We start from the raw sequence: 24,600 nt of genomic DNA, 5'->3' as shown, positions 1-24,600 counted from the left end.
GGGAACCCCCTGGCTCCTGTTCAAACCCTTCCCAGGCTGGGGCAGTTTGGATGCACACTGGGTACCACAGGCTGTCCAGCAGGCACGAGCAGAGGGGTTGGGTGCTGAGGAGCAGAAAAGGGGCATTCCACTTCAGCTGGATGCTTAAAACCCCCCCAAAATCCATCCCATGGCTGCTCAGAGCTCTGCAGGGGTGGGAGATGCTGCCTGGGGGACCATGGTGCTGCTGGGACCCCAATCCCTCCCAACCACCAGCCAAACCCTGACTCCACCCCGACTTCTGCCTCTCTGAGATACCAGCACGAGGCCCTGCAGCAGAACTTCTGTGTCCTGCCCAAACAGGCCCTAATTCCAGGGCTGAAGGAACAACAAACTTTCAGGTTTACAGATCAAAATCCAGCCCTTTTTTTTTCCTACCCAACTCCAATTTAATTTTTTTTTTTTTTTTTTGGTGTTGCCACCTCTACTTTGAGCTCTCGGGTCTGGCTTGGGAGGGGTGTAAATGAATTTTATCTCTGTTCTTTGACTGGAGCCACTGGGAACTGCAGCAGGGGGGTCAGATGGTGCCTTTCCTCACCGTGTTTGCTCTCTGGCATCCAGCTGACAGCTCCAGCCAGCCTGAGAGGCTGCGAGTCCCTCTGGCCCCAGCTGGGTGTTTGTTCTCTGCTGGGCACTGAGCCGGGGAGAAAAGCAGCATTTTCCTCCCTATTTTTAATTTCTCCGCTCTGCCAGACTTTTTGTCTTGCCTGGGAAGCAGCAGAGCCACGAGGAGGGGGACAAGGAGGTAAGTCCCTCTTTTCTCTTGGCTCAGGCTGGCTCTGCTCGCCTCCAAGTGCTGGTTAATGTTTTTTGCAGCAGGGGCCAAGGGGACGGAAGAGGAGGAGGAGGAGGAGAGCATCAGAGGAAGGCAGGGGCCCCACCACATCCCGGCAGAGGAAAGGCAGCCCGGAGAGAGCCTCGTGGTGAGTGGTGCCGTGGGCTGTCACCAAGGGGGAGTCTGGAGCTTGGGGGGACACTAGGGGACAGTGGGTGCTCTGGTGGCCACGTGGCAGCAAGCAGGGGGTCCCAGAGGGGGGATCACACCCTGGTCGTGGCCTGTGGCTTGTGTAGGGGGGTCTGTGTTGGCCCCACTGCACCCCAAAATCTTGTTCCAGCAGCAAATCCCCAGCCAGGAGCTGCACTGGGGTTGCAGTGTCCACAGGCAGGACCTGTCCCCATTTCTCCCCCAGCAGCCACTGCCCCACCCTCTGATGCAGAGCAAACCTGGCACCTTCTCTGTGGCCAAAAAAAAAGTGATTTTTGAGGCATGAGCGAGCACAGGCTGCCGTGCCCTGTGGGAATTCCCAATCCCCTTTTTTTTAAGGGAGGGTGTTTGGAAGCTGCAGCTGGGATCCCAAATCCTGCTGCAAAGGATCCCCCAGCAGCTGGGAAGGGATGCCAGGATGTGCCCAGGGCTCACCAAACCTCTGCCCATCACCCAGAGAGGTGAGCAGAGGGCAGCCAGGGATGCAGCGAGGCTCTTTGGGATGTGCAGGTGGACATGTCCTACCTGAGCCGGGTCCCCCGCCGCCTGCCAGCCCCCTGGAGAAGCCCCCGGCCCTTCAGCAGCTCCTCGGGCCCCACGGCCAAGAAGAGCGTCCCGTACCAGAAGACGCTGCAGGAGGAGGGGGCCGGGGGCGGGCAGCCCAGCCGCCCCCCGCCCGCCTCGGCGCAGGTGGTGGTGGTGGGAGGGGGCAGCCTGGGCTGCCAGACCACCTACCACCTGGCCAAAATGGGGCTGAGTGACGTGCTGCTGCTCGAGAGGGACCGCCTGACCTCGGGCACCACCTGGCACACGGCGGGTGAGCGGCGGGGAGGGATGCTCGAGGGTTTGGGATGCGCTGGGGGAGGGGTTTGGCCTGTAAATGCTGAGAATTTGGGGTTTTCCTTCTGTAATGTTTTTTTAAAAAGTCCCCCAAATTTGCGTTTTTTCGCCCCCAAGGTTTATGTGGCTGCAGGAAGAGGAAACACTTTATTTCCAGTTTCCACCCCTTTTTAAAAGCCACCTTTCTATGGCAGGGAAGGCTGAGCTATATAAGCTTTTTCTCTATTTTTTTCCCACACTTTTGTGGCCCATCCACTCCATACCCTCTTTCCCCCATCCATTTAACTCCCGAAGAGAACAAAACCCGATGGTTTGCAGCATTCCCGCAAATCCACGAGATGGAGCACGAGCCCCGCAGGATGACACAGGACACAGGGGGACCCCGGCAGGGTGACACAGGACACAGAGGGACCCTGTAGGGTGACACAGGACAGAGGGGGGACCCCGGCAGGGTGACACAGGGGGGACCCCACAGGGTGACACAGGACACAGGGGGACCCCGGCAGGGTGACACAGGACAGAGGGGGGACCCTGCAGGGTGACACAGGACACAGGGGGACCCCGCGGGGTGACACAGGACACAGAGGGACCCTGTAGGGTGACACAGGACACAGGGGGACCCCGCGGGGTGACACAGGACACAGAGGGACCCTGTAGGGTGACACAGGACACACGGGGGACCCCGGCAGGGTGACACAGGGGGGACCCCACAGGGTGACACAGGACACAGGGGGACCCCGGCAGGGTGACACAGGACAGAGGGGGGACCCTGCAGGGTGACACAGGACACACGGGGACCCTGTAGGGTGACACAGGACACACGGGGACCCCTCCCCTGCATCCCGCCCCGGGTGATGGGGAGGTGACAGAGCATCTGTGGCACCCTGTGCGTGTCCCCCGCAGGGCTCCTGTGGCAGCTGCGTCCCAGCGATGTGGAGGTGGAGCTGCTGGCACACACGCGGGATGTGGTCAGCCGGGATCTGCCGGCAGAGACCGGGCTGCACACGGGCTGGGTGGAGAACGGGGGGCTCTTCATCGCCTCCAACAAGCAGCGCCTGGATGAGTACAAAAGGCTCATGTCGGTAGGAAGGAGCCCCGGGGTGTGTCCCCCTTGCGGGGTGGGCTGCAGGAGGGGGTTGTTGTGGTCTCTGAATGTTCCATCCCTCACCTGCTTTCCCACCTGCACAGCAGGTCCCTTCCAGGGCAGACTGCTGACTTGAAGAAGACAGCCAAAATCTGTCAAATTCCTCCAAATCTGGCAAAATGAAATCCAGCCTCGGATTTTTGGCTGTTTAAATAGCGGTAGCATCGTTTTCCCCGTTGTGCAGCATCATTTTTCCAGCTTCAGTTTAAAAACAGGGTCATAGTCCCTGAAATCTGAGCATCACCCCATACTGGATTTAGGGTTTGGGAGACAAACACGTCCTGGGATTCTCCTCCTCCTCCTCCTTCAGCAGCAAGTGGTGAACAAAGCTTTTGTTCCCTACTGAGCTCTGGGTTTTTCCGTCCCCTGGCAGCTGGGGAAGGTGTATGGTGTGGAGTCCCACGTGCTGACCCCGGCCCAGACCAAGGACCTGTACCCTCTGATGAACGTTGATGACCTGTATGGCACCCTGTACGTCCCCAAGGATGGCACCATGGACCCTGCTGGCACCTGCTCAACTCTGGCCAGAGCAGCGACTGCCAGAGGCGCTACGGTAGTTCTTAATTACTAATTTACTCATTAGTGCTTCTTGGTTTCATCCTCTGCCTTCCTCACCTTCTGCTTTCCCACTGGGGCAGAGCTGCTCCTGCAGATTTGGGTCATTCCCAAGGAGGGTGTTCTCTGGTTTGGGTGACAGTGACAAAGCTGGCAGGAACCATGAGATCCAGGGAAAACAGGGAGTGGAAAAAAGATCTTTAGGAGCAAGACAAGGCACTCAGAACTCTGCTTAGGTTCCCTGTTCCCAGATTTGGGGGCTGCATGTCAGGTGAGGCAGGTTGTCCCCCTGCCCTGGTGACCCTGCTGTGACTCTGCCCCCCCTTCCTGTGCCACCAGATCATCGAGAACTGCCCGGTCACGGGCATCCAGGTGAGAACTGATGATTTCGGGGTCAAGAGAGTGCATGCAGTGGAGACAGCCCACGGGACCATCCAGACTCCCTGCGTGGTGAACTGTGCAGGTACGGGGTGCAGAGCACAGGGCCAGGGGTGGCACAGGGACAGCGGCCACAACTCACGGCTGGCTTTGCTCGCGTGAGGGGGAAAATCTGCCCTCGTCCCTTGTATAGCTGTCCCCTGCAGCTGCCTGGGGGTGCAGAGGAGCTCAGCACGGGGCTGTTGTCTCTGCAGGAGTGTGGGCGCGGGCGCTGGGCCGGCTGGCGGGCGTGCGCGTGCCGCTGGTGGCGATGCACCACGCCTACGTGGTGACCGAGCGCATCGAGGGCATCCAGGTCAGTCCTGCCCCACGCCTCGGCTCCTCCGCGCTGGGGGACAGGGCTGGAGAGGCAGACAGAGCCCTGCCCCTTCCAGGGACCCCCAGAGCTGTGGGACCCCCTGATTCCTGCCAGGTCAGGCTCTGCTCTCAGCAGTGCACACCCTCAGCAGGGCTGTCAGAGCACCTTGAACAGAGCCAGATTTAATATTTAACGAAGTTACAACTGGCAGGATGGTATTTTTCCCCTCAAGATCTCTGTGTTTGGTGTCTGATAGCAGCATTCATAAAGATCCCAGACTCTCTGAGCAAGGCCCAGACCTGTCAGGCAGAGGTGTAGCTCTCCAAGCTTCTCTAGACTGCCTCTATAAATCTGTTCCTGCCATCTGGCTGCGGAGAATTGCTTGGGAGTTGAAGGACCCTTCATCCTCTCATGCCCACTGCATTGAGGGTGACACATTAATTAGTTTCCATCCTGCTGACACAGTCTGTGCCTGCCCTTTCAGCACCAGGTGCCTGGTTGTGAAAAGTGCTGTGGTCCATGGTTACATTTCTGTCCCAGTGACTCCACCGTGCCCTACGCAGCAAGAAAGGCTCCAGAGGAGAGGCTGCAGCTCACAGACCTCGGCGCCTCCTGCTCAATCCACTTAATTCCCCTTGTCAACACGGCTTGCAGTAGGCCCTACACTGATTCTTCAGTGTTATCTAAATGTTTCCCCATCCATTATTCACAAGAACAAATCCCTCATTCTTCGCGCACCGCTGCCTGCGCCTTGAGCTGCTGCATCCTCCTGCGGAGGCGGGTGGCAGAGGAGTGATGATTGCTGAGCTAGGATCAACCACAGGGGCTGCTCCCCGTCCCCAGGGCACCCCTGGGTGCTGCTCGGGTGTCTGTGTAAGCTGCTCTGCCCGTGCTCTGGCCAGGTTAGCTGGAGCTGAGCTGGCTGCTTTCCTCTTGGGGTGCCCAGATTTCGGTGTTGAGGGAGCACCCACGGTGCCATCGTGTCCCATCCTTGACAGGTGGCTGCTGCAGGTGCCCACCTTGTGCCCTGGACCTTGCTGGGTGCCACAGGGGTGTCCCCGTGGCTCTTGGCCTCCTCTGACCCCTGCACTCCCCCTGCCCGTGTTTCAGAACATGCCAAACGTTCGCGATCACGACGCCTCGGTCTATCTGCGTCTCCAAGGCGATGCCCTCTCCGTGGGTGGATATGAGTCAAACCCCATCTTCTGGGAGGAGGTGAGTGGAGCCGGGAGGTTTTCTGGGGGAACGAGGCAGATTTCCAGGCAGGTTTCCCCACCTCCAGGCGTGGGCGCAGGCACAGCCCCCGAATTCTGCAGGCACCAACCTCTGGTGGCTGGTGGGGAGAGCAGGGGGAGCATCTCCCCTTTGGGGCTGCCTGTGGCACAGATATGCAGTGCAGAGGCAACAGCAGAGCCAGAAGCTGCTGTGCCCATCCCTCTATCCTTAATTTAGACCACAGGTTTGTCTGGGTTGCTCAAGAAAACCCCAAAATCCCAGAGATTTAATGCAGCCTCAATTTATGTTCTCCGAGGCTGACAGAGATGAGGTGGTCTCACACAATCCTCTGTTCTGTGCCCTGATTCTTGTTTCTCCTCTTTAGGTATCTGAAAAATTTGCTTTTGGCCTCTTTGACCTGGACTGGGATGTTTTCATGCAACACATTGAAGGTGCTGTCAACAGAGTGCCAGTTCTGGAGAAAACAGGAATTAAATCCACTGTCTGTGGGCCAGGTAATGTGGCTGTGGTGACCACTGTGGTGGCACCGTGGTGGCTGTGGTGACCACTGTGGTGGCTGGGTTTTTCTGAAGATTTTGCTGGAGGAAAAGGGAAACTTTATAACCTGAGGAGAAAAAAAATATCTCTCTGAGTGCAGAGAAAGTGCTGCTGGTCTGGCTGCAGTGGTGGCATCTTCCAAGGGGTGGCATTCCAGGCCTAGCCTGGGTGGAGAAATAGAATCACACATTCAGAGATTCACAGAATGGTTTGGCTTGGAAGGGATCTTCAAAGATTATCTAATTCCAGCTCCACTGCCATGGGCAGGGACACCTTTCACCATCCCAGGCTGTTCCAAGCCCCATCCAACCTGGCCTTGAACACCTCCAGGGATGGGGCAGCCACAGCCTCTCTGGGCACCCTGTGCCAGGGCCTCCCCACCCTTGTTGTAAATAACTTCTATCTTAGAATTTCTTTTAATCTTCTCAATTTCTTATCATCTCAATTGTCCCTCTTTCTGTTTAAAACCATTTCCCTGGGGAGCTGACTGCCTTGATTTAGTTTGGTAGTGAATGGATCTCCAGTTGATGTTGTGGCTGCTGGACTGGAAAATTAAGGAGCAGATGTTTTTAAGCAGTGGCTGTTATGTTACCAAGTGTTATCTTCTGTAATTATTTCTACTACTTTCTCCTGGTCTAGTGAGGTTAGACTTACCCAGATTTACATCCCTGGTGTGGAGTTAAAGCCATCCCTGCAGTGGCAGCTGGAGGTGGTGCCAGACATTGAGCTCGAGACTTGCACACTTGGTTTGCCCTTAAAATCCACTACACACTAAGAAATCAACTATGATAAAAGTCCTTTTTGCTGAGGCACTTAAAGGGAAACTCTTTGGGTTGTGTGAGGGGAAAGTAGGGCATGTCTGGTGCCCTGCAGCACATCAAACATGATTTGTACGAGGTGGAGACCTTGGCCCTGGGTCCAGTGGTTTGATTGCACTGTGAGCAGAGCGGAACTGGCTGCTGGTGGGTGAATGTCTCCTCTTTGTCGTGCAATAATGTCATTTTCCAAGGCTCAGCTCTCCTCCTTTTCTCCTTCATGACTGAAACCAGCAGCCTGTGGCAGCTGAGTCATGCTGGGCTGATCAAATGGCAAAGGCCTTGTCCCCTCTGCTGTGGTCACTGTGCCAAGGTCCCTGGAGCCCTCCCCACCCGTCCAGGGCAAAGTCAGCTCTGCTGGCAGGGAATGTGCTTTGCCTGTTGCTCCATTAACTCCCTGAGTTTGTAGCCTGGAATAGCTGTACAGGGATATTGGCATGTGAGGAGCTGCTCTGGTGGCAGTGCAAATATTCCTGCTCTGCTCCTGCCTCCTCTGGAGCAGTGGGATCAGGGGAAACAAAGTGGGCATTGCTAAGTGGGGAAAACCCACTCTGAACTCAGTTTTCCCTCTCTCCTTTTCCATGGATGGATGGATGCACCACCCAACAGGGAGGAGAATTGCACACCTCTGTCAGGGGCTTTGCTGTCCTCCCTGGTGAGGATTTATAGAGGGATTTCCATGGCTGATGGCCCAGTAGAATAGCACTGGCAGCAGGAGACATTATGAGCACAGGAGAGACATCCCCAGCTGAACCAAGTGGCTCAAAGTTATGGAATTTCCCAGCAGGAATTGACAAAGGTGGAATACACAGGGTCCAGATGTTGAAATGGCAACAAACAGATCAGTGCAGCCCCCTTGGCTGGGGGATTGGGAAGGAAAAAAGAGCCCTCACAGTGCCTCGTTCACCTTCTCTTGGGGAATTCATTTTGCTTCCCAAATTTTCAGTCTAACTCCAAAAATCTGTGCTTGGTGTTGGCCCAGTTCTGGCCCCACTGATGTCTCTGGCAGCAGGATGAGCTCAGCACAGGAGGCTGCAGGAAACCTGTTTGTAAAGTGTGTGACATGTCCCTAAAGTGTGTGATCCCCCTGTCCTGGCCTCGCTGGCACACCCCCTCCCTGTTTTCCAGAGTCATTCACAGCTGACCACAAACCACTGATGGGAGAAGCTCCAGAAGTCCGAGGCTTCTTCCTCGGCTGTGGCTTCAACAGCGCCGGTAAGAGAGGCCTGAGGGGGCAACACCCTGCGGGCATGGGATCCCAGGGGCATCCTGGCATTCCCCAGCCCTGCTTGGCCTCCTGGCCCCGTCTGCATCCCGCCCTGTTCCCCAGGGATGATGCTGGGAGGTGGCTGTGGCAGGGAATTGGCTCACTGGATCATCCACGGCCGCCCAGAGAAGGACATGTACGGCTACGACATCAGGCAAGTCACCCAGCTGCCCCCATGGGCACCCCTCATCCCTGCTGGCCCTTGGGGATGCCAAGGCAGGGCTGCCATCAGGAATGGGTGTCCAGGCAGCGTGTGTGTCCCTCCAAGGAGCTGGAATCAATTAGAGGCTGTGGCTTTAATGAATGCACACGTGGGGTTCATCTCATTCCACTCCCACACAAACAGCTTCCATCAGGCACAAGGAGATCGTGGTGGTGGGGAAGGATGGGGTAATTATGTTTGGGTTTTGTTGTTCAATTAGAGCCGTGCCTAATCCTCTAAGTTAATAATCAGGGGGATGATTTCAGCAGCACAAAGATTAGCTCAGCCCCCCCCTGCAGCACTGCCCGGGCAGGGAGTTGTGACCATGCAGATGTTGGCTCAGTAATTGCTTTTGACTTGCTTGATTGTCTTTGATTGGGTTTGGGCTTTCTTACAGGGCTGTAGTGACAGCAACCACCTTGTCAGGGACAAAGCTGTGAAAGCCTCACGTTGCTTTAGTGGCCAAGCTGGTAAAGGCACCTTGGCTTGGGCTGTGAGGGGCCTGCAGAGATGGGGGAGATGCCTCCAGCTGCCCCTTCCACCAGCTGGGCTCGGGATGGGGATGGGGAGATGGAGAAATCCCAGGCTGGGCACTGGGTTGGCACCAGCACAGCCCCCCTGACCCCAAGGGACCCCAGCCCTGCTCAGAGGAGCCAGGGGCTTTCCACCCACACATCTCCCATCTCCCATGTCCCATGTCATCAAGCTGTCAGTCCCATTCCTTCCCTTTGGTGACAATTACCAAGCTCCTCTTTAAATAACTCCCTTTTCCACACATTTCAATATTTATCCTCTCAGAACATTTGCTTGTAAATATTTCATCTGGCAGCTGTTGCCCGCTTGCTGCTGTCAAAAATTCAGCTCGTTGGTGAAGGGGCTGAGGCTGATGGGGCAACCAGGGGTGCTGGTGACATGCCATGTGTCACCTTGTGCCAGCAGAAGAGGCAGCTGCTCTCACAGCTCTTGGGGAGCATCGCTTGTATTCCTTGCAGGGCTCAGCCCCATGCCTTGCCTCTCCTCTGCACCCAGTGAGCCAGGAGGGAAGCTGAAAGCATCATTTTAAAAGTCCCTAAAAATGGAATTTTGTCCTTCATGCCCAGCCTGGCTCCCTTTCTGCAGCCCTGGGAAAGGTGCCACTTGTGCCCAAGGCTGCTCCCCGTGAGTTGCAGGTCTCTGGGATTAACAACCTGACTGTGGGCTGAGCTAGCACATTCCTTCAAGGAGATTTTCTCTTTGAAAGATGGAAATACTTCAAATGAATTGAAGATATTTTGGGTTTTATTTATATTTCAGCCTGGGGAGAATTGGGTGAAAAATATAAGGAATGTCCAGGACTCACTCCCTCATCAGGGCTGTGTTTAACTGGGGCAGAATGTTGAAGTGCAGCAGAATTAACCTCAAATTTCGTTTTTTCCTATTTCCCCCCCTCAGCAGGGCTGTTTTCTGCTCTCACTGGCTCTGGAGTGGGGCAGCTCCAATGGTCAGCACCGTGGCATGGCCAGCACCGAGCCCTGCTTGCCTCCTCTACTCCTGCCCACAAAACTGGAGCAGGAATAACAATTTTACACCAGCATCTGCATCCACCCACCCCTAGCTCTGGTCCAGAAGTCCCTGAGCTGGTGGGCTCATCCAGATGTTGCCATCTCCTTGCCTTCCAGGAGGTTTCACCACTCCCTGACCGACAACAACCGCTGGATGCGGGAGCGCAGCCACGAGTCCTACGCCAAGAACTATTCCGTGGTCTTCCCCCACGACGAGCCCCTGGCGGGACGCAACATGAGGAAGGATCCCCTGCACGAGGTGAGGACACGGCCTGGGCAGGCCCTCGCAGCAGCAAAAAGGAGCTCACGAGGAGTGGCTGCGGCTGTGTCGTTCCCCAAAGCTTTTGTGGTGCCATTTATCCATCCTGGGAGATCCCTGCTGGATCCCAAAGCTCACTGTGAGGGCTCTGGGGCCATGGGTGGTTTAGTGGTTTAATGGTAGAGAGCCTGAGCATTGCCATATTTAACTCAGCAGATGTGGATTAAGAACCTGGTGATGATCACTGGGCAAGGGAAGAGGGGAGAGGAGAGCTCCGAGGCTGAGTCCATCCCAGAGGAGATGGAAAGGCTGAGGGTGCTGAATGCTCACAGGAACCTCCTGCCCCTGCTCACCGTGTCCTGCTCACAATTTAGCAGCAGTTTCTCCCCAAAACAGCATCTCTCATCATGGAATGAGGCTGGGCACAAGGGAAGAGGGATGTGCCTCTGTGGAGGTGGTTTTGCCAGCACCCCCTAAGTGGTTTTGCTCCCTGGAGCCACCAGCCAGGGCTCCCTCCTGCTCCTGCCCCTTCTTCACACAAATATCCACAGGTGACCACTCTCAAGATGCAGCACTTGAGACAAAACCCCAATTCCCAGCATTTTGCTGCACCAGCAGCTCAGAACCCCCCAAATCCCTGGAGACACTCAGCTTGACTCAGCACCAGAGCCTCACCCCACTGCCAGCCCCAGCCCCAGCCCTGGCAAAGCCACATTTCCCAAGCCCATTCCTGCTTCCCTCTGATTGGCATCACACCATTCCTCTTCCAACTGGAGGGCAGAGGCTCAAGCAGTAAAACAGACACCCCTGCCCGCCAGCCCCCGGTGTTTGGTTGACAGCTCAGTTGTTTTCTGTCACTGAGGATGCAATTTATTTTTTAATAGCACGTCTAATAAGTGATGCCCACTTGACTGACAGGCTGCTATTTATCCATGCAGCTCCAGAACATGTGCTGTGTTTTATAAATAGGCACTGAATGATTTCTGAGATGTTCAACAAAATCTATTCTTTTCCGAATTGAGGCTCCAAACAAAAATGTCTTAATGGATCCCTAATTAATTGCGTGCAGAGAGGCTTTCCTGTGAGCTCAGAGGAGGAATGAGAAGGTTGCTGTATAAATATTAAATGTTGTTATATAATTACTCTGTAAACATGGTGGGGAATCTTGCTCTCTGCATGCAGCATCTCTTGGTCAGCAATTTGGGCACCCCAGGGCAGGTTTTGGTGGGGTGTACAGCTGGGCTGTGGCTCTCTGTCTCTTGACCCACCCTTGAGGAAAATATCCTGCTTGAGGGGGACAAAAATCAGGCAATTTTTAGGTTTGACACTGTTTTAAAAGACATTTTGGCTGAGTTTGGCTGTTGATAGCCAAACCAAGGGGTCACAAATCTGGTCTTGAGCCCATATCTGCACCCAAGGAGGGCAGCCTGAGTGCTGCTCAAAAAGCTGTGAAACGAATTTTTTTTAAAAACCTGTTTGCTCCCATTTCTCCTGTGCAGGAGCTGCTGCGACAGGGCTGTGTTTTCCAGGAGAGGCACGGCTGGGAGAGACCTGGCTGGTTCAACCCTGGGGGAGCAGCCCCGGTAGGAACTCCTGGGGTTTTGGGGGGTCTTCAGCCTGGAGACACCAGCTGTGGGAGGACCCATCACCATGGGCAGGGATGGGTGGGGATCCATCACTGAGAGCAGGGATTTTGGGGTGGGGACCCCTCACCATGACAGGGATGCTGAGGGGAGGACCCATCACTATGGGCAGGGATGCTGGAATGGGGATCCATCATTGTGGTCAGGGATTTTGGGATGGGGATCTATCATCATGAGTAGGGATGTTGGGATGGAGATCCATCACTGAGGGCAGGGATGTTGGGATGGGGATCCATCACCGAGGGCAGGGATGTTGGGAGGGGGATCCATCACTGAGGGCAGGGATGTTGGGATGGGGATCCATCACCAAGGGCAGGGATGTTGGGATGGGGATCCATCACTGAGGGCAGGGATGTTGGGATGGGGATCCATCACTGAAGGAAAGGATACTGTGGACTCCTCCTCATGGGCAGGGATGCTCTGGTTGGATCCATCCCCATGGACAGGGACCCATCCCCATTGGGGTGAGAACCCATCCCCATGGAGATCAGGGATGCCAGAGTGGAAACCCACCACACAGCCATCTCTCCAGGAGCAGGGTGAATAAGACAAGGAGTCCTTTGGCTTCGGCCTCACCTCCTCTTCCTCCCTGTCCCCAGGTCCTGGACTATGATTACTACGGTGCCTACGGCCACCAGCGCCACAGGGACTATGCCTACAACCACCTGCTGGGGGACGAGTACACCTTCGACTTCCCCCCTCACCACGACATCGTGAGTCCTGCCCTGCCAGAACTCCCAGAGCCAGCTGGGGGACTTGGAGGCAGCAGAATTTGTGCCCCATCGCTGCTTTTGGGGGAGTTGGTGATGCTGGGAGGGAGGGGAAGCTCTGAAACAGTGAAAAATGTCCCAAAAATATGAAGAGAAATGTGTAGCCCGTGCTTGAAACCTCAGGGGAGAGGCCATGGGAATTATGTTGCTGCCTTCCTGAAGTGTTGGGAGCAGCTTGGGGGGAAAAAAATCCAATTTGATAAAATTTGGGTGTTATTAATGGTAACTGTCACTGAGTTAGTGAGGTGAGGAATGGGATCAGGCACTCAGGACAGCCTGTCAGGCTGGCTTCAGCAAATACCTGATTCTTTCAGGAGCATTTTGAAGCCTTTAAAGGCACCAGGAGAGTGTCCTGGTATCATTTCCCGTTATGTAAATGGTTTAATTTGTGTTTTTCTTTGTGGGCTGAGAGCACGGCTCAGCCTCAGCGCTGTGTTTGCTCTGATTGCAGATCAAGAAGGAATGTTTAACGTGCAGGAACGCCCTGGCTCTCTTTGACATGTCTTATTTTGGGAAATTCTACCTGGTTGGACCTGACGCTACGAAAGCAGCCGACTGGCTGTTCAGTGCTGATGTGAGCAAAGCTCCAGGTACAGCCTCAGCTCCTCCTTTTGCCGGGGAAAACTCACCCCAAAACAACCCAGGGGAACCCAGACTGGCTTTTCCTCTCAGTGCTGCCTTTGCAGAGGGTTTGGGAAGAGGCTGCTCCGTCTGTCCTCAACTCTGGGTTCTGCCTCCACACAGTGCTCTGAGCTGGGGGATGAAGGAGGGAGGTTCCAGCTGTGGCTCACATCTGGAGGTGCGATGAGTGCTGAGTAAATCAAGCACAACCCTCAAACGAGCCAGCTGTGGCTTGTTGTCCCTTTTTTCCGCGGCTGGGAAGCAGCTTTGGGCATTTCCGAGGATGCAACATCAGCTCCTCACACAGCAAAGGGAAAAAAACCATCATTCTTTCCCCGTGCCGGTGCTGGGTCACCCAGGGGCGGTCAGGGCAAAGCCAGGACGGGTGATTTAATGACGGGCACACCTTTTCGTGCTGCCCAGCAGCTCCGTGCCGGGCTGGCTGATGGGCAGCGTGCCCCTGTGCCCCGCAGGCTCCACCGTGTACACCTGCATGCTGAACCGGCAGGGCGGCGTGGAGAGCGACCTGACCGTCAGCAGGATCAGCCCCGGCACCCCGGGCTCCCCCCTGGCCCCCGCTTTCGAAGGTAAAATCCCTGAGCCCGGTGATGCTGCAGGGGGGGAGCTCTGCCTGGGTTCCCTCCCTGAATTCCCAGGTTTTCCCGCTGCCTTTTCAGCCGTGTCAATGCACACAGAGAGTTTTCCAGTCCTGGGCAGGTTTGTGCCAGCATCTCCTCCCTCCCTGCCCCGCTGGAGGGGCTGCAGGCACAGGGCTGATTGCATTTTCCTAATGGCAGCCACCTGGCTTTTTCCACCTCTGTCCTCCGGTGCCTGTAACCCGATTATGTCCCCTGTCCCCAGGGCCCTGCGCTGCTCATCGCTGTTATTGGGTTTGTCCAGCCCTGCCTGGCAGCTCTGACCTCTGTCCCAGCCCTTATCAGCTGCAATTAAGGGGAACTGAAAGGCAGCAGAGCAGCCCTGGGGACAGGAATGGCATTAGGCAGCTGCGGAGGAGGAGGCTGAGATGGAACAGGGTGAGAGCTGGTGGCCACAGAGCCCTGTCCCCATGCTGTGTCACCCTCAGGTGTGCCATGGCAATCTCAGCACCCTGTGTCACCTTCAGGTGTGCCATGGAAATCTCACCATGTATGTCACCTTCAGGTGTGCCATGGGACAATCTCATCATGCTGTGTCACCTTCAGGTGTGCCATGGGACAATCTCCCCATGCTGTGTCACCTTCAGGTGTGCCACAGGGCAATCCCACCATGTGTGTCACCCTCAGGTGTGCCATGGCAATCTCACCACGCTCTGTCACCTTCAGGTGTGGCAATCTCACTACTCTCTGTCACTTTCAGGCGTGCCATGGCAATCTCACCATGTGTGTCACCTTCAGGTGTTCCACAAGGCAATCTCACCCTGTTCGTCCCAGCAGCGTGGGGTGCCTGTGATTTTTCCCTCCCTCGTGGGAGAATCCTCCTTCCCTCCTGTCTGGGACACTGGCAGGGGAAGCAGGGTGGGAAGTGGCTGGCAGAGCTGCAGGCTCCGTCGGGCACTGGAGGTGTTTAATCACAGCAAAGTCTATTTTTCCAATTACAGTAGGTGGCTGCACTTATTATCATTATGACAGAATACCAGAGAGCAATTTTGTAGTGGCAGGAAAGACAGAGGGAAGATTGATTACATATTAATCAGCTCTCAAACACTGTCCCTGGGGATTTTTCCACCCAGGATTACCGAGGAGATGAAATTCTTCCTTGCACACAGTAGGAATTGTGCTGTAGTGGTTATGGGCTGGTCACTGCAGCATTCCCTGCTCCCACCTGTCCTCACAGCTCCCTCCACGCTTGAGGGGCTGTTCTGCACTGGGACAAAAGTGCTGTTGTTCTCAAGGAGTTTTTTCCTGTGATGCTCACACACACTTTCACTGTTAATGGTTTTCAGTGTGCTGAGCCCCACAAAAAGCAGAACCCCAAAGCCTTCCCTAATCCCACAACTCTTTAACCCCCTTTTACTGGCAGTCCCCAGCCGGGGCTGTGCAAGCTGGGGATGCTCAGGGCTGCACCTCAGGCTGTGCAGAGCAGATCCAGCCCAGCCCAGCCCTGAAAGGCTGCCCGGGGCTGTGTTCCAGGGGATGGCTACTATCTGGCCATCGGCGGGGCTGTGGCTCAGCAGAACTGGTCCCACATCACCACCGTGCTGCAGGACATGAAATTCCAGTGCAAACTGCTCGACTGCTCGGAGGAGCTGGGCATGATGAGCATCCAGGGGCCTCTGAGGTGAGAGGCGTGAGCCCCTCCCTGCAGCCTGAGCAGGGAGGGGTGGAGAGAGGGATGGGAGGAGGGATGGAAGTGTGCAGGCATGGAGGGAGGGATGCAGAGGTGGAGGGAAGGAAGGAGGGATGGAAGGAGGGAGGGAGGGATGCAGGGATGGGAGGAGGGATGGAAGTGTGGAGGCATGGAGGGAGGGATGCAGAGGTGAAGGGAAGGAAGGAGGGATGGAAGGAGGGAGGGAGGGATGCAGGGATGGAAGGAGGGATGCAGGGGTGGAGGGAGGGATGCAGAGATGGAGGGAGGGATGCAGGGATGGAAGGAGGGATGCAGGGGTGGAGGGAGGGATGGAGGGAGGGATGGGATGGAGGGATGCAGGGATGGAGGGAGGTTTTCCTCAGGTGCAGGTCCCCGTGCTGGGCAGGGAAGGGTGTGAGCCCCATGCCAGCGAGTGCTGATGTGGCTGGGATATCACTCCATTTTCCACAGAACTGGAATTTCTTTTGAGGCTCCCACAGCACTGCACGTCAGCCGCCTCAGCTCCTCTTTGGAGTGAGAAATCTGTCTTGCCAGCAAGATGAGGGAGCAAGATTTGGGCACAAAACCACCCAGGGCAGGCTGGCAGCTGAGTGCCCTCACTGCTCCCCCTTTGCTGTTTCCCCACAGCCGTGCTGTCCTGCAGGAAGTGCTCGACACCGACCTCAGCAACGAGGCCTTCCCCTTCTCCACCCACAAAATCACCACGGCTGCAGGATGCCAGGTAGGAAAGAGCCACTCCTTGAGCTGCCCAGGGAGCTCTGGGCCCTGTGCACCCACCAGCCAAGCACAGAATCCCAGACTGGTTTGGCTTGGAAGGGACCTGAAAGACTGTTGTATTGCACTAAGTGGTTTCTTTAGTTGTTTTTTTTTGCACTGGGTTTTGTATTTTGCATGGAATAGGATACAAAAGATCATCTTCCACCCCCTGAAATGGACAGGGACACCTTCCACAGTCCCAGGGTGCTCCAAGCCCCGTCCAGCCTGGCCTGGAACACTTCCAGTGATCCAGGGGCAGCCACAGCTGCTCTGGGCACACTGTTCCATCTCCTCTGTTAGGAATGTCTCTCTCTGCCTCCTCTTTATTGCAGAGAGGTTTTGGTGTGGTTTTTGTAGGAAAAGGCCAAAACCCAGAGTGAGAAAAGGGTGTTTCCCTGCCTGACTGCCTGGCAGGTGCCACCCTGCTCTCCCAGCCCTCCCAGTGGTGTCACAGCGCTGAGCCTGGGGAAGGGACAGGGTGACTCATGGCTTTGCAGTGATGCCACAGGAACGAGAGATGCCTCCATGGATTAGGGTGAGCCCTGGTGATGAGATCTACCTGACACTCCAGACACTTTCCATTTCCCCCTCCTCATAAAAAAATGGAGACAATTTAATGCAAAGCCTGTCAGGTGCTGGCAGTAGGGACTGGGCAGCCTGGGAGCTGCTGTTTGATCACAGGAGAAGCCTGACAGCCCCAGGCTTCCTGTACAGCACAGATCATCCTGCTTTTGCCCAGGCTTCAGGGCTCACATATGCGCTGAAGCTGTTGATTGAGCTTGAACACCCCAAACAGAGGAGTTGATGACCATGAAGTGTCATTTTTCTCAAAGGAGGATGTCCTGGGAAAACCTGCTGCTGGCAACTTTGGGTATCAGGGAAAAGCTTTAGCAAGGTTTCCTGGAGAAACTCTGGTTTCTCAGTGATGTTTATCCTGTGTGGAATATTCCTATGGTTGTGGAATATTCCAGGTAGAATTTGTACCTGCTCCTTTCCACGGGAAGCCTGGGCAGGCCATGATCCCAGAGCATCCCTCTCCTGCTGGATGAGCTGGCTGGGAGGAGGAACCGTGCCCAGAACTCGCTCTGGTTCTCAGGCTGGAGCCTGGTGGGGGATGAAGGAGGTGAAGGTGAAGCAGTAAATCTCATAAAAGGCAGCAGGAGAGCCAGGAGCTGCAGCAGGCTGGATGTTAAGGAAATTGGGTTAAGCCACGTGCGGCCACTTTTCATTCAGAATTAAAATGGCTTTAATTCGACTGCAGCTGCCTGCTGAAGAGATTGCTGCTAAATCAAATTAGAGCCTCTTGATTTGTGAGCTACAGCTTGGCCTGGCCTTAAGGTGGTTTAAATAAGGGTCAGATTTTGCCCAAGTCAGATTAATCTCCAAACCATTGCCATCAGTGCAGGCTGGGCTTTGGGTGCCCAGCAGCTCAACCCACAGCGAGTTCAGTGTCCCTTGGAAGGCCTGGGGGACTTCAGAGCCAATCCAGTGGTGCAGGTTGTCCAAAGTGCTGGATTTTAGTCTCCATCAATCCTCCCCACACCCTCCCTTGTCAGCCTGAAGCAGGCTGATATCATCTTGTAATAATCTGCTTCTGCCCTAAGAAAGGTGTAGAAATGTTCCTGTCTCCACGGGTGTGATGAGTTTATTTGCATTTCACTTCAAGTTTGTTATAAATAATCCAGTCCTTCGAGGAAGACAGAGCTGGCAGAAGTTTTGTGGATTCTTTGGAGTGTAAATTCCCTGATGGACAGAGAAAAGCTCTCCTGCCTCAGGGGTGTGAGCTGCCAGGGCCACCCTTCAGGAGGTCTCCTTTGTCCCACTGGACAATGAGCAGCAGGGACCCCATCCCACGCTGGAATTAGAGTGGGAGGATTGCTCAGGGCAGCAGGCAGAAGCCTTTGCTGATATTATCACCTTCCAGGTGGATTAAACTGAACCCAGCATCTTAAAAAAGTTATCACCAAGATTTTCCTGCATTAACTCAGTAGTTGAACAAAATCAGCTGGAGTCAAAGGAGAGTTCCAGCAGAGTTAATGACTCTGGAAATTATGGATTGGTTTGTGAGTTTATATATAGAGTCTCTCATTGTATGGAACAGCAGAGAAAGGTCCCCCTTTGAATCTCACTGCTGGAGACAGGCAAAAATTCAGGTTTTCATTTTCTATGGTACCTAGAATGCTTTTGAATTGCTGCACAAAACCCAGGAATGGATGCTATTCCACAGCTCCAGCTGGAAGAGCTGTTCCTATGGGAATCCAGCAGAGCTGCTGGGTCCAGCCCCTAGCATCCCCCTCCGTGGTGGGATGTGAATCCTGCCTGGGGTCCCAGTCCCTCCCTGTGCTGAGCTGATCACCGGCACCCCAATTTTCCAGGGTTACCTGTTTCCTGCGGGGCACTGCTCCTGCTGGGATGCTCATTCCCCTGGAGCACTGGTGCTTTGAGAGGATGTTTCTCCCAGGAGTAAGTTGCTCTTGATTGTAAAGAGCACTTTAGCAGCAGTCCCAGACGGGGTTAACGAGCCGGGAAGTTGCCTGTCAATCCCCGGAGCATCTCCTGCCGCAGTGAAGATGGAAGCTGGCTTGCAGCAGCCTCTTCTCACGCTGTTCCCTAATTAGATGACACCTTTGTGTAGAGGAAAAGGCTCCTCTGAGCCCGTTGTGCTTGTGCTCCTGGGGAAGGGAGTGCCAGCCTCTGTGCCTGGCTGCGGGGCTGTGCCAGGGGCCAGGGCAGGGCTGGCTCCCGGCACCTCAAAATAAATCCCCCATCCTGTGCTCCTTCCTCCTCCCCACTCCTATTGCAGAGGTGAAGGCTTCTTGCAATTTAAAAATTGTAAATTCAGCTTGAGGATGTGATTTTGGTGATAGGGGAAGCAGGAATGGATTTGGGGTGCCAGCCGTGCCCCCTGGCCATGCTGGCAGCACAGAGCCCAGGCAGCCCTTGGGCACTTCTGCCTGCTTTGGGCAGCAGCTGCTGGTGTCTGCATTTATCCCTGGGGTTAGAGAGCTCTGCCTGGGGCAGGAGCTCAGCAAATGGCAAAATGCAGCTTGTGCCCCAGCCCCAGGCAGAGCCAGCAGGGCCAGGCCAGCCCAAGGCCACCAGAGCCAGCCTGCAGGTGTGTTCTGAGCTTTGTTACGAGCACACATCACAGCCCAGAGCAGAACTCTGGAGTTGTTCTCTCTCCCAAAGCCAGCTCTGTGTACCCAAAGGGATGAACCAGAGGGGTTTTGTGGGGGAGGAATGGAGAAACACAATGGGATGAATCAGAGGGAAAGGCAGCTCAGGCTCCAGGGCTGTCTCCAGGGAAGTGCTTGAGCTGGCCTGGAAAGCTTTGGGGATGGAGACTGTTCCAGAGGGACAGCAGGAGGGTGCCTGGGTGAGAAGCTGGTGGAACACAGGCAGGGCAGGCTGTTCCCTGGGACTGCAGCCAGGCTCCATCCCCGGGAATGAGGCTTCTCTGGAGAAACACCAAATCCCCTGTGCTGATCTGCTCATTCCTCCTTGGGGCTTCTGGCACTTGGTGTGGGGCTTATGTGACAGCACAGCTTTGGGACACCACCTCCATGGGAGCCCTGAGCATTCCCTGGTGGGACTGGGAGCCTGTGGGAACGCTGTCCAAGGAGGGAACATCAGCAGTGATGAAGTGCCCCAAAAGCAGGACAGTCCTGCTGGGGACCAGCTTCCCTGTCTCAGTGGGTCAGCAGAGGGAGACAAAAGCTTGGCTGGAGCTGGAGCATCACATCTCACCCCAGCCCTGGAGTCTGTAGCCAGAGCATGCTGCAGCAGCCGCCTCTGCCCGCTGGCACTGATGGTAGCTGGGTTTGAAGGATTAGGATGTCCAGAGATGAGAAATTCACTCTGAGCCTGTCTTGGTGCGAGAAAGGAGAGCCCAGAGCTGCCTTCCACCACAAGGTTATGTGACATTCTTTTCCCCTGATGCTGCAGCAGCCACCTCTGCCCGCTGGCACTGGTGGTAGCTGGGTTTGAGGTGCCAGGCTTAGGATGTCCAGAGATGAGAAATTCACTCTGAGCCTGTCTTGGTGCGAGAAAGGAGAGCCCAGAGCTGCCTTCCACCACAAGGTTATGTGACATTCCTTTTCCCCTTGACGTGGGGAGAAGGAAAGCCCAGAGCTGCCTTCCACCACAAGGTTATGTGACATTCTTTTCCCCTGACATGGGGAGAAGGACAGCCCTGCCCAGCCGAGCTGCAGCACAGGAATGTTTGCCCTCTTGCCTCTGCAGGTGCGTGCCATGAGGCTGTCGTTCGTGGGCGAGATGGGCTGGGAGCTGCACGTGCCCAGGGCTGACTGTGTGAAGGTTTACCGGGCGGTGATGCAGGCGGGAGCCCGGCACGGCATCGCCAACGCCGGCTACAGAGCCATCGACAGCCTCAGCATCGAGAAAGGTCCTTGCTGTGCTCTCAGCAGCACTCTGCTTCTCCTCCAGCGGGGGGATCGGGAGCTTTTCCTCAGCTTTGGGGTGGGCAGTGTGAGTGGAGGGTCTCGGAATGCTGAGGATTCCCCTGTGGCTCCTCTCCAGGGTGTTTTATCCACGTGAACGAAGGGCAGTGTCAGGGGCAGGGGTGCTGTGACAGGGCCAGTGGGTGACCCGTGCTGGCTCCCTGCAGGGTACAGGCACTGGCACGCAGACCTGCGCCCCGATGACACCCCGCTGGAGGCAGGGCTGGCCTTCACCTGCAAGCTCAAGTCCAGCATCCCCTTCCTGGGCCGGGAGGCTGTGGAGGCACAGAAAGCCAAGGGCATCTTCCGCCGCCTGGTGTGCTTCACCACTGAGGAGTGAGTACCAAGGGGAGTGAGTACCACGGAGGAGTGAGTACCACAGGGGAGTGAGTACCAAGGGGAGTGAGTACCACAGGGGAGTGAGTGAGTACCACAGAGCAGTCAGTGTCACTGCTGGCTCTGCTCCCTGCTGCAGCTCCAGCCCAGGAGCAGCACCTCCACCGAGCCCACCTGTTAATTTTCCTGGCTTTTACTGAGAGGTGTTTTAAAAAATTTAATTCTCTTATCAGTTTTGATAAGAAGGGTGAGATATAAGAGATGCAAAACCCAATGCTATTTCATCAAATGCTAACCTATTTCTTGGTTACAATACTTTATAAATGTTTTTCAGCTTTTGCTACACCATGCTATTATTACTTCTAACACCAATCACCTCTATTTTTACCCGATGTGGTCCTGCTACCATGCATCTTTCACACTTTTACTTCTCTAAAATATCTGGACTTTTTGCAAGGCCATATTTTGAAACTTGTTTTTACTTCAATGTCTCTCTCAACAGTGTTATCTTTACAGTTCTTTACAAATCCATTTCTTGCGCACACACGCACACAGGTGCCACACCTGGACAGCTGTTTCCCATGCTCTAATTCCATCTCTGATTTAAATCCCACCGCAAACTCCCTGTTGGGTGTTCAGTGGGAGTGTGAGGGTTGAGCTTGTTTCACCCAGAGGTTTTGCAGGTTGGGCTGGAGGCGCTCTGGGCTCAGCACAGAATGAGCCCCTGGCACCTGGGCTGGCCTGGGGCAGTGCCCTGTGCCCCTGGAGGGGCTCTGCCGTGGCAGCTGTGCCCTTGCCTTGCAGGAAGGTGCCCATGTTCGGCCTGGAGGCCGTCTGGAGGGACGGGAAGGTGGTCGGCCACATCCGCCGGGCAGATTTTGGGTTTGCCATCGACAAAACCATCGCCTACGGCTACATCCGAGACCCCGCAGGGGGCCCGGTGAGTTCAGAGCCCCAGGGTGGCTGTGTCTCCTCCCCTGTGTCACCGGGGGGCCAGATGGGACCCCAGCTCCCTCGTGCAGGCTGCAGGGTGAGGGGCTGGTGACAAAGTTGGTGTCACTGTCGCTGTGTGAGGCCCACGTGCGGCTCAAGGGCTGCCTCGGGTGTTGATTGCAACCAAATATTTAATTGCAGCAGCAAATTCACTTATGTTGTAGGGAGCAATGGCCAATAGGAGCAGGGCAAGGTTTTAATTAACCCTGGGAGGCTCCTGGGTAATCAGCCAGGTGCCCTCATTAAGCAGCGTGCTGTGGGGACAGAGGTTGGGTGACATCTCCAGGGACCTTTTCTGTGCCATGCAAGAGCTGTGTGTGTGCTGTGATTCCTGCTGTTGTTTGCCTTGGCTTTTCATCCTGCATTCCTGCAAGAGTCCCACGGCAAGTGGCTTTGTGGGCCAGTTGCCCCAGGAATGCCCTTTTGATGAATGTTCTCCTTTTCCTTTTCCTTTTCCTTTTCCTTTCCCTCTCCTTTTTTCTCTCTTTTTCCCTCTCCTTTTCCCTCTCTCTTCTCCCTTTTTCCCTTTCCCCTCTCCTTTCTTTTCCCCTTTCCTTTCCCCTTTTTTCTTTCCACCATATACCTCCACAGGGGGGTAAAAAAAACCCCAAAATTTTCAAACACTGATTTTTTTTTTTTTTTTTTTAATCAAACAAAACTTTTAGAGAAGCTAACATCTTTTGGGGAGCATAATATACTACAGAAAAATTTTTTTTTTTTAAACAGGCTGCTTTTAACAGTTCTCTTCCTCCTTTCCACACATCCTCTCGGGATGGCAGAGCCGGGTTTTCTGCAGAGAGCAGATGTGTGGGGCGGGTGGGAGCTCCCCCGGGGGTGGGGCTGGGATGCTGGCACCCTATAGGGGTTTTTCCTGCTCTGCCTCGCAGGTTTCCCTGGATTTTGTCAAGAGTGGCACCTACGAGCTGGAGCGGATGGGAGTGACCTTCCCGGCCCGAGCTCACACCAAATCCCCGTTCGACCCCGACAACAAACGCGTGAAGGGCTTTTACTGAGGGCTGCTGGCTGCGAGAGGGCAGAGGAGCTGCAGGCTGAGCTCCCAGCCCCTCCTGCCCCTCCTGGCTCCAGGCTCAGCTGTGAGAGCTGGGCAACCCCCTGGAACCCGCCGAGTCAGTGTGGGTCAAATCAGAGGGGACAGGAGGAGAAGATTCCAAAAAGCGCCAAGGCTCTGCTGCTCTGGCTGCCAAGTGAAGTGTGGCCACTGCAGCAATAATTCTGTTCCGTGGGTTAATTGGACTGCAAACAGTGTTTGGTCTCACTGCGTGTGAAGTGGTTTCAATTTCTGACTTTGCTGGAAACTCTTTCCCCCCAAATGTAGTCTCACTCTGCCTGGGAATGAATGTTTTTTAAACTAGCTCTGCTGTTCATACAGCTAGAGCCTCCAAAGCTGCTGTCCCTCTGGTCCCTTGCTGTGTCTGTTCCCACTCCCTTGGGTGTCACCTCATGCTGGGGACTCTGCTGGGGTGGGCAGGGCAGGAGTGCAGGGTCACTGCCCAGGCTCACGCTGTGGGTTCCTCTCTGCCAGGGCTGTTTGTGTGTCATAATCAGGGAACCATGGAACAGCCTGGCTTGGAAGGGACCTTAAAGCCCATCTCCTGGGTTCCATGGGCAGGGACACCTTCCACTGTCCCAGCTGCTCCAATCCCCATCCAGCCTGGCCTTGGATACTGCCAGGGATGGGGCTGATTTTTCTGGGCTGCTCCAGGCACAGGCTGTGGTGTGAGGTAGCCACTGGGGACACTGGCTGGCAGCTCGCTGGTCCCTTGTGGCGTCTTCCCAAAGGTCACCTTGGAGGTGGCTCCTTTCAGCTGCCAGCAGAGAGGGGGATGTGGCAGAGGCTGAGCTGTGAGCTCAAACCCCTCTGGCAGCTCAGAGCCAGCCCTGGGGGCAGCAGGGAGGGCTGCAGGGGGGTTTGCCTCACACGCACGCAGCCTGTGCTGATGAAGGATCAGCAGCTCCCCGTCACCATCCCGTGCTCTGGGCCCCTCACTGGGCTCTCTGCTGGGGCTTTCACCCACCTGAAGAAATAATCTCACTCCCTGCTCTTCCCTTTTCCCCCCTCGACTGGGTTTGCTTGGGTCACAGCCTCTTTAGAGCTGATTTCAATTCCTTGCCCTCGTGCCACGGGCGCCACGGGCAAGAGCGTGAACTCTGAATTGCTTTGGTTTTACTGAAAACATTAAAAACCAAGACTGAGATGAATTTTTCTCTTGAATAGGAGGTGACTGCCCTGCCTCTGGCAGGCTGAGGGCAGGGGAGGGGGTGGCTGTGCTCCTGTTCTGAGGGAAGGAGCATTCTGCCTCCCTGCTAAGCCAGGCATCACTCCGTGCCTGGAAGATCAGGTTTTGCTTAAAAAAAGCTTTTTCTGGTGTGCAGTGCTCTCACCTGAGGTGTTTCATACACCCAAGGTGGCTGGGAAGGAATTTTGGGGGCCACCAGGCCATCCTGGTGGCCTGGATCCCACCTGTCCCAGGGCAGCAAGGACAGGCACCAAGCTGGGATGGACATGGACTCCCCTCCACCTCCACACCTCCAGCCTC

The 24,600-nt window shown here is 55.3% G+C and overlaps 1 protein-coding gene across 2 annotated transcripts; it reads left to right on the top strand.

Annotated features, from left to right (window-relative positions):
• Positions 1–548: 548 nt before the first annotated feature.
• Positions 549–23,446, top strand: SARDH (sarcosine dehydrogenase). 2 transcript variants are annotated; one of them, XM_039730820.1, is made up of 22 exons: positions 549–784; positions 859–962; positions 1,535–1,841; positions 2,768–2,946; positions 3,382–3,561; positions 3,903–4,026; positions 4,196–4,296; positions 5,410–5,514; positions 5,900–6,029; positions 8,016–8,102; positions 8,218–8,308; positions 10,015–10,156; positions 11,656–11,739; positions 12,399–12,512; positions 13,021–13,159; positions 13,664–13,777; positions 15,320–15,467; positions 16,125–16,218; positions 20,496–20,658; positions 20,881–21,049; positions 21,854–21,989; positions 22,930–23,446. In XM_039730820.1, the coding sequence occupies exons 3-22, from the start codon at positions 1,541–1,543 to the stop codon at positions 23,053–23,055; spliced, it is 2,727 nt and encodes a 908-aa protein (XP_039586754.1). In that variant the 5' UTR covers positions 549–784; positions 859–962; positions 1,535–1,540; the 3' UTR covers positions 23,056–23,446. The 2 variants fall into 2 exon arrangements, with proteins under 2 accessions (XP_039586754.1, XP_039586753.1); XM_039730819.1 differs by having other exon boundaries at positions 856–962.
• The last annotated feature ends 1,154 nt before the right edge of the window (positions 23,447–24,600 follow it).

Source organism: Passer montanus, unplaced genomic scaffold (genome assembly GCF_014805655.1).
Source record: "Passer montanus isolate IOZ18808 unplaced genomic scaffold, ASM1480565v1 scaffold73, whole genome shotgun sequence".
Classification (NCBI taxonomy): domain Eukaryota; kingdom Metazoa; phylum Chordata; class Aves; order Passeriformes; family Passeridae; genus Passer; species Passer montanus.
The sequence above is the reverse complement of the archived record's forward strand: the minus strand, read 5'-3'. Positions and strand labels throughout refer to the sequence as shown.